Raw genomic sequence first — 13,312 nt, 5'->3', positions numbered from 1 at the left:
ACCCTGAGTCATTTGCGTCATGTTATCAGGGCAGTGTGTCAAATAGTCATCTCTACTTCACTTCATGGTTCCATCACCAGTTTCTCATAGGAATATGAAGAATCTTCTTGCGGGGATTATACTTGGACTTCTTGCTGTTGTCCACTCAGCATATGTTAATAGTAAGCAAAAGGCTTTTTTTCTTGTTTTTTCTTGTTTCCTTTCTATTTGTTTATCACAGTGTATATATCTTAAATACCTAAGTCATTAGTATTATAGTGACTTTATTAGTAATGCAATTTTTCTATCTTATGTCTTTACAGTAAATGTAACATTTATTGGTTTACATATAAGTAATTCAGTGACATACTAAAGTTTTAGTTTCGTGGTTTAGGAGGACACAGCCAAGGGTTATGTAGTCTAACAAATACACTAATTCTTCTGGACAGTCCTCTGAAATGTCAATAATTCCCATGGTGTCCTTTTTCTTATCCTTTGTGCCATGAGGTGTGCCACCTAGGATACTCTTTATGATTAAGCTGTAAGAATAGTATTTCATTGTTGGTGCAGAGGATTCACTGGCACGTTGAGATTACATGCTTTTGTAAAATGCCCTGAACTGCTCTGGGAGCTGCATTCATGCGTATGTTTTGAATAACATGACACCAAATATTAGCAAATAGCTCTAAGCCAAGTAACATATGAAACATCATAACTGAACGTCACAGGGCAGTAATGGAAAGTGGAGATGTATGTTTTTTGTAAGGCAAGTAAAAGTACCAAAAACACATTGTGTAGTTATGTTGAACTTTACTTCATAAAATGCTAAATACTGTTACTGATTATGGAAATTAACTGTGAAATGAAAACAAATCAAGAAGCTATATGCAGGTAAACAATACATTTGAATTAAGCATCCAAAAAATGAAGGGAAAACTACAATATTTCCATTTATCATATGATACTCTATACTGCCTTATTTGTCCTGTTGCTTCCTCTTTTTTTTAATGTACTAAACCTCTATAATTTGGCTTTCTTCCAACTCAAACAGAGAAAAAAAAGTGATGATTTTCTCTAATGTACTGGGTGTGTCAAACATATCCTCTCATTTAAACTATCACTTTGATGAGGCCTCTCTTTTATTAACCAACTCATACACCATTACTCACCCAGATTAATCATGATTGCCTCTCACCACAACACAAGTTTATACAAGAACTCTGGGCGAAGCACATAATCTCTGTGAAAAAAGAAAGAATCTTGCTAACTTTTTTTCCGCTCTTTTTTGTCTTAGATGTGATCCTGACTGAACCTGAGAGTGACGAGCTCCAAGAGTCTATAAAGGATGAGTTTCTCATCCTTCCACGTTCTACTGAATTACCCAAAAGAAACGTAACCACTCAGTTTTCTTCTCATTCGTCTGACCACAAAAAGAGTGAGAGCAGTCCTGCGGGGGATAACAGCGACCACACTCAGAGTGTCACACATGCTCCGAGCTTTGCCTCTATAGTGGTTACAAGGGATAAAGTTGACTCCCGTTCAGATGTACCAGAGTTAGGAATCTCTGAGAAGTTATCCGAGTCAACCCCAGCTAATGCGGAAACACTTCAGAAAACATTCTTGGAGCATGTACACAGTATACTGCCTTCTGAATTAGGGTCTGGAGAAGGAGAGAAGGAAGGCCAGTACCCTGCTACATCTAGTGCAAGATCAGATGTTATCACTGTATTATCAGCCTCCACAGCTCCACCAACATTAACAACAGGGGAAGGATGGAATTCAGAGTTAGGAACCTCTGCAAAGTTTTCCGAGTCAACCCCAACAAATGAGAAAATACTTGGGAAAAAAATCTTGGAGCATGTACACAGTATACTGCCTTCTGAATTAGGGTCTGGAGAAGGAGAGAAGGAAGACCAGTACCCTGCTACATCTAGTGCAAGACCAGATGTTATAACTGTACTATCAGCCTCCACAGCTCCACCAACATTAACAGTAGGGGAAGGATGGAATTCAGAGTTAGGAACCTCTGAGAAGTTTTCCGAGTCAACCCCAACAAATGAGAAAATACTTGGGAAAAAATTCTTGAAGCATGTACACAGTATACTGCCTTCTGAATTAGGGTCTGGAGAAGGAGAGAAGGAAGGCCAGTACCCTGCTACATCTAGTGCAAGACCAGATGTTATCACTGTATTATCAGCATCCACAGCTCCACCAACATTAACAGCAGGAGAAGGATGGAATTCAGAGCTAGGAACCTCTGCAAAGTTTTCCGAGTCAACCCCAACAAATGAGAAAATACTTGGGAAAAAATTCTTAGAGCATGTACACAGTATACTGCCTCCTGAATTAGGGTCTGGAGAAGGAGAGAAGGAAGGCCAGTACCCTGCTACATCTAGTGCAAGACCAGATGTCATCACTGTACTATCAGCCTCCACAACTCTACCAACATTAACAACAGGGGAAGGATGGAATTCAGAGTTAGGAACCTCTGAGAAGTTATCTGACTCAACCCCAGCTAAAGAGGAAAAGCAGAAAAAGTTGGAGCTTTTACACAATATACAGCCTTCCGGGTCACCAAGCCTTGGAAACAGTACACCAAGTAAGTCCAGAAATAAATATATTGAGCAAACCAGATTCCTCTATGGTTGAACTTTAGATAGTTTAGTTTAGATAGTCCATCTGGTTAACTCTTACTCTTCTATGTGTCCAGGGTGGATCATCATCCTTGCCTTTCTTGTTGGTGTTGCAGTACTGGTAATAGTCGGTGTTGCCATTGCTACTAGGGAAAAGTGAGACTTAATAATTAATAAAGAAATATTTAAACAGAACATTTTGAGGGTAGAATTTAATTCTCAGTGTTCTTTATTGCACAGGTGGATTGGACCAAACCAGGTTTACCAGTTGGAAACCCAAACTAACTCCTCAAACCAACAGAGGGAGGCTTTCCTGAACAAAGACAAGCCCAAGGAGAATGGAAAGGCAGCAGAGTACACAATCATCCCTCTGGATGAGCTTCCACAGAGTTACACATCAAACTGAGGAAACAGACCCTCTGGATGCTTGAAACTCATCAGAAGAACCACAATAATGTGTTGAATTAGACATGAATTAGATCAGAGGAACTGGGCTGCTGACTTTCTAAGACTCTTACTAGACCTTTGGTTGATGTATTTTTTGCCATATCAACTTTTTTTTACCTTAATTTACAAAATAGGTTTAAACACAATGGAAACTGCTTTTACAGTATATATATATATATATATATATATATATATATATATATATATATCATGACAATTGTGTTGTGTATTGTAACTTATATTAAGCTTTTCTTTCAACACAGCACCTCAGCTGTTGTAAAATTTATGTTGTATGTTATGTTGTATTACATCTTTATCTGGCAAATAAACACAACAGCAGCACATCAATAAGCATTTATTTGTTTGCAATAAGATTTACACACAAGTATTAAAACATTTACACTTTCAGCCCATTTGTCGAACAAATACTTTTGTGCACTGTTTGCTCTGCATGTATTTTGTTGGTCAAAGTCAAAAGTAGCTCTGCGTTCCGATTAATGTCAGACACAGCAACCAGACACTTGGACCAATGTTTGCATAGAGTCAAAAATAACAATAAAAAATATACGTTTAATTATCTATTATTAAGTAATTTAACACATTCATGGAAAACACCTGCTGCCCTACAGCTACATATTTAGTTGAGGGACTAATACCTTTAACCTTAACAAATTATACAGATGGAAATGTGCTGTTATGAAAACTTTTTAATGAATTTATGACAAAAATCATGGTGTGTTTATAATCTCCTTACACTGGGTGCTGATGAGGTTGGACATACTGTAAGTGCCAACACTATTATTCTCATTCATAAATAAACAACCTTTGTGTGCTTATAATTCTTAAGTAATTACAACTTCCACTCATTAATCTAGTGGAATATCCATGTCTTTCTCCCCACACAGCTCAGAATTTTCTCTTGAAAAACAAAGACAAAACAAAACCAATGAATCATTATAGGTTAACAACCTACTGAAATAACTATGACCCATAAAAAGAAAATTACCATTATACTGACATTGTTAAACACATATATAGTCTTAGTCTTGATAGAAACTTTGAGCATAGCAAAAAGAATTCTGATGACAAAAAAGTCATATTCTATGTATTCGGTTTATACAGTTTATCTAGAGAAAGTATATACACAAAGTGCAAGCAGGCACTTTAAATATGAACATGAAAAGAGAAATAAATGATCCAATTGTCGCCTAGGTTTGAATAGAGTTGCTACATTGAGTTAAACTCAGAAACATGGACATATTCAGCCAACATCCGCTGACCCTAAATAAGTGATGGAGGCAGGATTTAGCTTGCACTTCCTAAATACATGTGACCATATCCAATTATCTATACATGTAATTACAAGATGAATAATTATTTAGCATGGTTATATAATAAAGTCTGCAAAACTAAGTGATATGAGGCCCAGCCATACTCACTTAGAACGTAGTGAAGTTGAAAGGTGGGGATGTTTATTTCCTGATATTCAACTGGAAATAACTTTTATTCAGCAATGCATTAGTCATCAGACTCACTGCACTCTGCAGTTGATATTTTCAAGGCAAGGTTGTCATATAGCAAAGAAATTAACAGTGTGAAATAAAACACAGCAATGCACTAACCTGCTGAGAGTTTGAGAGACACCTTTTCCCTTTTTTTTCTCTCTGTGAATTTCTGGCTTTCTAATCTTCTCTCTTGCTCTCAGAAACACAAACATATTCCAGTACTAATGCATTTTTTATGTCAATAACAAACAATTTGCTTCAGTCATAAAGAACACATATACAAAAAATAATAAAGAAATAACTGGGGCACCCTTCACATGCTGTTTTCTGCTTTAGAGTTCCCTGCCACACATACTTACGGTTTAAGTCCTAAGCTTTGCTTCTTAGGCTTGACCATGTGTGTGACATCGGATGTAATCCCTATAAGTCAAACGGTGGAAAATGATGCAGTTTAACCCACACCTGCATCATAATGCCACTTGAAGCACTGTTTCCTGAATTTAATGCTCTGCCTGATAAACCCAGGTGACATTACTTTTGACTTTTCTTCACATTCATACAAAAACAGAATATGTATCAAATTCTGATGTGTTTATTTGTAACATTCATTAAACTGATATGCAAAGTATTTTAAATCATCCCTTGCTGTCTATATGTTCAATTTACCTGGCAAGGCCTTACTCCACACGTCAAATATCTGCTCTTTATACTACAAATAAAATGTTTCAATATAAAAGATAAATGTTGTATGAGAAATACAAATTCTTTTGTTGACAGGACAGGAAGCTTGCAGAAGCACCAAATAAGTCCCTGAGGCAACCAAATGTTTTATTCTTCTGTACAGAGTTTATGACAAGTTCATTACAGTTTGTGCCTAGTTAGTGCAAATATAGTATCTAATAGAAGTCACTAGAAGTCAATAGAGTCATATGTAGTTTTCTCCATTAGCTACCTGAATAGATAACTGAAAGAGACTGGCTAGTTATTTGTTCTTGCAGCATAGTCAACTTTATCTTCTTTGCATATGTGACACTTTTGTTATTTTTCTTAGTTGTATCAGCTGAAAGTAAAACCTTGTGTGGAAGCATCAGAATCTACTCGCATTTCCACGGGTCCTCCTCAACATGTGTGAACTCTGCAGTGTTGCCATTTGTGCCCATGGTGACCTGTAAGCAATTATCAAGAACATCTAACTATTGCAGCAAGGCACCTTCATTCACAAACCATCAGCGGTTGAGAGCAGAGAAACCATTACTTCATTAGATTCAAGTGAAGTCACTGACGTCATATTATGATCTAGTGATGCTGTTTGCCAGTCATTGTGATTTGCTACTGATACAATCAAATAAGAAATTAAAAAATTAGAGTTGGCCATGTATTTTATGGATTCTCTGCCCAACCGAATTACTATACTCATCATTTATAAAAAATATGACAATGCAACTTCAACATCAGACAAAAAGCTGCATTATTTGATCAATGACATAACAAATTATTATCCTTAATAATTATTGCTTTTGTTTGAAAGCTAGCTTATTTTTGGGTAGGAAATGATCTAAGATAGGCAAGTCCATGAATGTATGAACACTTGGGAGGAAACATAATGAAACAGCAGTCTTTATGTGTACCACTGGCTACAAAACCTGGGATTGTCAATAAAACTGTAATTTGGTCGGGGCTGCCACAAATACATGTCCAATTAGGTAGTGAATAGGAGAAAAATACAGCTTCTTAATGAAAAGAAAACATACCACAACAAAATACAAGTGAAATATAATACTGCACAAGAAAACAAATTACATTTGATTGATTGTTAAAATACTTTCATTTGATTTTCATAGAGAAAAAGTTTTTGAAGTTATAAAAAGAACAAAACTTGACTTTGGTAGACCTGGTATCACAAAAACTGCTTTTTCATTTTATTAACAGGTAAAAAAAGTAGACTTTTTTATTTAGCTTTTTCACCCCTTTTCTAAAAAAACATTTTCTTTATTAAAAATATAACATTTATTATTCACATAAACACAAATACACCAATATAGGAACTTACAAACACAAAAAGAAAAGACAAACACGTGGACAGAGCTGGGGAGGGTTGTCTACATACAAGTCTCTATGTCCGTTAATGTGAAATGTACCTTGCAGTCGTCTATCAAGATTGAATTGTGAGCGTACACATTCTGGTTGGTGTTATTTTCAAAGAAGGATTGCGTCTTGGCCATCTCAAAATCATCCATCCGGCTTTGTTGGGCATCAAAGGTGTCAAGCTCATCTTTGGAAAGGTAGTAAACAATACCCGCTCCGTAGGAGTCTCCGACCACATTGACTGAGGTACGGAAACGATCCCTGCATATTGATGAGAAATGTGACATCAGAGATACAAGTGGTGAATGGTCAGTTAGTCCAGTACTTTAAAACAACTGGCATAAACTCACAGGTATACTTGTATATCTACAGCCTATGCAAAATCTTAGAGAGTTGCCAACAAGGCTTTAGGCTTTTGGCTACTTTGACACACACACACAAAAGACCTTAAAAAAATGATTGCTATATCTAGTTATGCCAATGTGGAAGTCGTTCCAGGTTTCTTAATTTGTTAAAATTCACAACAGCGTTTCCACCTTTCATATGAATTCCACATGAATGACTCAGCGTCACAGGGTGAACATGATATCTGTAAATAGTTGAGTGTGTAGGTGGAGCAGCTTATTCCCTGTAGAGTAAAATCAACATTTTATGAAGCACTGTCAAATAAAAAGAAAAGTGCCAGCACCCTGTTCCTTTTTACAAATTGATCAAGTAGTCTTCTGGAGTTATGTTTTTTGTAAAATCAACACAGATGTCACTTAGTGACCATAATGAGAAGTAAAATTCTTCAGAAAACTTACAGTTTCATAGCCTGACAGCTAGAGTTGTACATGTCAGAGAGAAAACATGCTCACAGCTCTCTGTAATGAGGCACGCTAGAAAAAGCCTGCACATTCAAATTAAAACTAAGCATCTGTTTCAGTGCTACCCTGTCCACTACTTTGCTTTATTTCAACACTGATCCAATTTTATGTGTGCGTGCGTGTGTGTGTGTGCCACTCTTTAAAGAAAAGCAAAAACACATCTTCAATATTGTTAGTCCACGGTGAAACACATAATTTGATGCAAATACGGTATATGTCATTAAGCAGTGAAAGGATGTTAAAATGATTAAAAAAAAAAGGTTTTTGTTGACTTGCCATTTACTATATTGTACATAAAGACTGCAAAGTTACAGAGGGCTGTTACTGTGAGATGTTATTTAGAGTTAAAGGCAGTAAAGGTTTAACAAAGAGGAAAAAGGAAAAAATATCCAAATATAATTTAATCATAGTTGTACAATAAAAAGGAGCCAAAGTGAGTAAATTATGAAAAAAATGTAGATTTTCAATTTTCAACTAGTTCTTATTATTTAATCATTATATACATAGATATGATTTTCTAACCTTACGGCAAGAAGCCAACATCTGTTGTCTGTACATGTTAATTAATAGTTTTTGTGTTGATTTTGAACTCACAGCAGCCAGTCGACAGCAACCAGGAGGCTGATGTCCTGAGTGGGCAGCCCCACCGCGGTGAGGATCAGAAGCATGGTCACAAGTCCAGCACTCGGGATACTGGCTGCTCCAACACTGGCCAGGGTGGCTGTCATACTGAACAGGAGACGAATTCAACTCTCAGCAGGAGGAATAAAAACAGGTCTCCACTGCCACTGTACCCATTTAATATTCAGTCATTGTATTTCTAACAACAGTGGTATGACACAATAAATGTTAGAAATGACTCAAAAGCCTAAATCAATTAAAAGAGCAAGTGTATGAGTATATAGCATCTACACTGTGACTTCTTTTTTTACTGATTATTAGAAAAATATGACCAATTGTACCATATTTGTCTTTCGGCTATGAGATTATGTAGTAAGAACATACATTTATACAAAATACTCTTTGAAATAAGAATTCCCATTCTTTTTCTCAAGTACAGTATCTTGTACATGTGTTATTCTACCTGTCTGTCGCCACACTCTCACCTGACAGTAACAATCTGGCCCCAGTCGAGCTGAATCCCATTCATCTGAGCAATGAAGATGGCAGCCACAGCCTCATAAAGCGCTGTGCCGTCCATGTTGATAGTGGCACCCACTGGGAGAACAAAACGTGTCACTCTCTTGTCGATGCCCAGATTATCCTCTAAGCATCGGAACGTGACAGGCAAGGTACCAGCACTGCAGAAAGAAAAAAGAGAGAAGTGTTTTATTAAGACGATCCCAAAAAGCATGCAGCGAGGTTCAGTTTGCAAACTTTGAATCCAATGTTGGTCAAAAAACTTTCAGAAAAAAAACTTTGCGAGTCATTAATTCATTTGAATTGATCATGTGCTGTTGCGGCAGTTTTTAAATTAATTAAACAATTTTATTATTCATAATGCGATAACTCCACTTTGAACTATGGTAATTTATTCATTGTTCATTTGTCACAGGAAACATACTAATAAAGGCTTTCATAAGTTTAATTTATGTTTAACTTCCAAAAAAACAAAAATGCATGTTTGCGATTGTGAAAGTAATGGATCTCGTAGCAACAACAGCTGTTGTGACACAGCAGTGATTTTGTTTGTTTTCTCTGATAATTAACAAGTGCTTCTTGTAGATGGTGGAGCAGTGGGCAGGCAGGCACTTGAAAAACCAAGCTCACCTCGGGAGGGAAAAGAGTGTATCTCTCGTCATTAATAAAACATTGAGTAAATGAGAGATATCCCACATGGAGGCAAAGTAACTGGTGAGACTCATACTTACCACTTAAAATAAAAGTTAAAGTTGTTATCTAGTTATGTTTGTTTATTCAAGAAACCTGAGATCCACATGTATTTTAAGTGAGACCTGAAAACAATTTATGTGTCTACAAATTATATTCATACAGTTATAACAATTCTATAACAATTAAAACAAGTCTTTCACCCAATAAACCATCACACACAAAACACAGTTACACTAATTGAAACAATTATCAGGTACAAAAATAGATTTGTTGCCAAGTAGGTTTTTACATACAGGGAATCTGCCATTGTGAGTTGGTGCAAAATTATAATATACAAAATGAAAAACAAGAGTCAAAAAAACACCAAGCCATTGACAGAAGTCATAAATATAGACAGGGGGGAGTTATGCACCAAGACTTACAGTAGTAAAAAAAGAGTTCAGAGTACATATAAGTGATGGCCATCCACTCTTCTTATAGTGGAGAACAGTAGCCATTTGTGGAATGAATTGAATGATATTGTGGGAGGACAACAACCTCCTGCATTAAAATACAGGAGCTGTCTGTAATCCAGTGTGGACAGAACGTGCATTTGTTCTGTATTACAACTTGTTTTGTTGTTGTTTTTAAGCAAGATATTCTGCGAGGATTTGGCAGGAAAATCTTTAAGATATCTAATGCAGGAATGTATCAATGGCATCTGCAAGATAGACTTGGGAGCATCATTGCTTTGTTTTCTTATAAGATGCTCTTTTTTTATATTTATATATTTACTATATCTACCCAATTAAAAAAAACGCAGCAGTTGCAGCAGTTATTGCCGACAGTATGGATAGCCTAAGACCTGAGCCTAAGATGATGAACATTATCTTCCAAGAAGACACAGTTGACCACGTAGCCATATATTTAATGGTAATTGATTATAAAATACATGCAGAACATAGAAATGATAATAATGTGCTCCCAGTGTTTGAAAGTCTAAGTTCATGAATATACCAGGGTAGTAGTAACCTGTCTTACCTAGATGCTGTTCCAAGGGCAGTGACCCAAGCCTGGAATATTCCCATGAAGAACTTGAAGGGGTTTTCTTTTACTATTACAAAATATATAAGTGGAAGAAAGATGCCTCCATGGATGAGGAGGCCCACAATCACAGTGACCATGTACATCCCAAGCTGCTTTGCAACCACCTCCAAGTCAGCTATGGAGATGATCTTTCCACAGATGAGGCAGGCAATACCAATAGGAGAATACCTGGTGAAGACAACAGCGGATACAGTATGAGTGACAGGAATGATGTTTTTACTTGCAATCTAAAGCCGTTTGGTAGTTTTCAGTTTGTGGACTGCACTTACCACATGATTGCACCAACGAGCCTCATGACAATCTCATTGAGGCAGTTGAAAAACTCCAACATCAGCTTTGCCTTTTCTCCCATTTTCCCCATAATAACTCCGAATGCCACAAAGAATCCAATCAAACCTAAAACAGAAACAGTACTGCAATGTTCATATCGTCTGGGAAAATTCAGCCCTGTAGTAAAGTAAATATATCCTATAGTGTTATATCAGAATTACATAGTTATGTAATCCAAAAACTTATTTTTTTCTTTATCACGTTCAGCTGTGGAGTAGGTGTATTTTCAAACTTTTCACCTACCCAGGACATTCATCCCACTTTTGAACTGAAGGGACCTTTTGACCGTGAACTGTGGATGTGCTTTGGTCCTGTTAGTGGGCACCGGTACTTTGGTGGTTAAAGTCTGAATCTGGATAAGAAGCAAAGAAAAGAACAAAGAGCTGCAGTAGCTGATATATGACTCAGACTTTATATGGTGGGTGAAAACTTTCTGTGAAACTCCTACCTGCTGAAAGCAGGCCTGCACCAAGTTTTCTGGGAAAAGATTTCGAATGAGATCGAAGAAAGCATCCATGCTGGACACGTCATCGTTCTTCTTTCCCTGCCCGAGATTAGCTCTCAGCTTTGGGTTCCCGGGATGGATGAGCAGCACCAAGATCACGCCCAGGACAGCCGCGATCACTGTCGTTGACATGTAGTACACCATAGCCCTGGTGCCTAAACGGCCACTGGATTTGGCATCCAGACCAGCCAGTCCTTTTGCCACAATATGTTGCATGAGCCAAAAACAAAGTGTTCGACATTAGAAAGACTTTACACTCTTTACTGCTGCATATATTTATGCATGGATCCAATTGGATACAAACATTTTTTCAACTAAAAGACTGTGAAGTTAGATTTTGGTTACACACAAATGCATGTGCATTTCAGAAGTACTAAAAGTTTAAATTAATTTTGTAGTCCTAGATCTTTATTTTGTAACTAGTATGAAGTTGATGTTTCCACCAAAACAAGTGAAAGTTTAGAAAAACAGTAACATCTGTGTACTTGTCAAAGAGACACTCAGTAAAAAATGTATGCGTCCTGTCCTCTGCACAGCTTTTTGTCCATATGCAAAAATGTGTATTTTACTAGGCATTCCTCTGTTCACGTATCTCCCTCATCTCCCTTGTTGCAATCCAGCTCCCAGACAGCAACAAGTAGCACCAGCCGACCTAATTTCAGGTCAGTTGTCAGCAAATTTAGCAGGAACATTTGCAGCAGCTACTGTACCTCACCCACCTGTGACCAGACTGGAAACAACAAGAGGCAAAATAAGCATCTTCAGCATCCTCATTAGTATCTCCCCCGGGAAGCCAATGATCATAATAACATCAGGAGGCAGGGGTGATATGTGCCGCAGCAGCATTCCAGCGATGGAACCCAGAAACACACCTGAGTCGGAGTGAAAACACAGATCAAACATATAGCTGTGGGACTGTGAGCCATGATTTACAAACCGTGAACACGTTTTATGTTTGAATAAAATATTTATCAACACTTCTGTCATTGCGATATATGTAAAAGGCTAAATAATAAAAAAACTAATACACAACCTAAAAACAAAAAAACAAAACAAGGCCTTCTGCTCTGCTATTACTACAGAAATAGCTGAAATTAAGAACATCTTTGTAGCTTGCTTCTAGTACATTCAAATGAAAATTTAAAGTAGCTCCTTGCTTGCACTTTATACCATAATTTAAGTGCAATAGGGCTTGAGACAGGATATAGTAATACATCTTTTCTTTTGAAAGTTGCCATAAGATAAATGGTTATTACTGTTTCCTGGATTTAAAAGGCCAAGGCCCTTCTTGTGTGTGGATAAACTTTAGGTGATATACTTCAGTGATAGATAAATAAACCTCAGTCACTCATTTCTTTTTCAATCGGGCTGCATCAAATCTTTATTTTGCACATTCCTATCACCCTCTTTGCTTCACAATCCCACTTGTATTATTTGTTTTAATCCTGATGAATGCTCTTGCTATTATTGGTTTATCTTATTTCTTCTTCCATTGTACCGTATGTCGTTGATGATGTGAAATCATGGATATGCAAAATCTAAATTTAGGAGTTAAATTTGAAGGGATTGTGGGTAGATGGACGAACTAGTGGAGGGATGAAATAATGAAAGAAACAAGAATTACCCAGGATTGTGAGAGTGAGAACCATGTTCTTCATAATTTTATCACATAGACCACCACATACACTCTCAGGAGGGTCCACTATTGATTCCAGATGGCTCTCGTCCATCCTGACCTCCACTTGCTTCTGCATTTTGTTGGCACTGAAAGTTGTAAAAAAGAACAAAAAAATGATGATAATTACTAGCAGGGTTCTAATGAAACTAATTCATTATTTTTATTCTCCATCACTAAGCTAAATCAAGCACTGGAAATGTTTTTTCCAACCTATTCTAAAGTAACATGCTTTGTTGAAGACACACAAAACAAAAAGTCAGAGGAAAACACTGACTTTAATGAGCGGATATTTGCATTATTGGATTGTTTGGCCAAGATTTATTGTTGTGATGTATTTATTGTGTATATTGTAAATAACAGTAGTT

At 36.9% G+C, this 13,312-nt stretch overlaps 2 protein-coding genes across 3 annotated transcripts; one reads left to right on the top strand and one right to left on the bottom strand.

Annotated features, from left to right (window-relative positions):
• On the top strand, window positions 1-3,467 carry LOC137117044 (mucin-3A-like). The gene is made up of 4 exons (XM_067495630.1): window positions 1-161; window positions 1,274-2,578; window positions 2,690-2,768; window positions 2,853-3,467. The coding sequence occupies exons 1-4, from the start codon at window positions 65-67 to the stop codon at window positions 3,016-3,018; spliced, it is 1,647 nt and encodes a 548-aa protein (XP_067351731.1). The 5' UTR covers window positions 1-64; the 3' UTR covers window positions 3,019-3,467.
• A 1,977-nt stretch (window positions 3,468-5,444) lies between these two features.
• On the bottom strand, window positions 5,445-13,023 carry slc1a2a (solute carrier family 1 member 2a). Of its 2 annotated transcripts, XM_067495633.1 has the most exons (10): window positions 12,894-13,023; window positions 11,989-12,141; window positions 11,213-11,463; window positions 11,008-11,116; window positions 10,704-10,830; window positions 10,369-10,602; window positions 8,622-8,816; window positions 8,110-8,244; window positions 6,703-6,910; window positions 5,445-5,730 (listed from the first exon to the last, which is right to left on the bottom strand). In XM_067495633.1, the coding sequence occupies exons 1-10, from the start codon at window positions 13,021-13,023 to the stop codon at window positions 5,659-5,661; spliced, it is 1,614 nt and encodes a 537-aa protein (XP_067351734.1). In that variant the 3' UTR covers window positions 5,445-5,658. The 2 variants fall into 2 exon arrangements, with proteins under 2 accessions (XP_067351734.1, XP_067351732.1); XM_067495631.1 differs by having other exon boundaries at window positions 11,008-11,463.
• Window positions 13,024-13,312: the final 289 nt, after the last annotated feature.

The sequence above is a fragment of the Channa argus genome, chromosome 2 (assembly GCF_033026475.1).
Source record: "Channa argus isolate prfri chromosome 2, Channa argus male v1.0, whole genome shotgun sequence".
NCBI lineage: Eukaryota > Metazoa > Chordata > Actinopteri > Anabantiformes > Channidae > Channa > Channa argus.
This window is presented reverse-complemented; position numbering and strand designations above follow the sequence as displayed.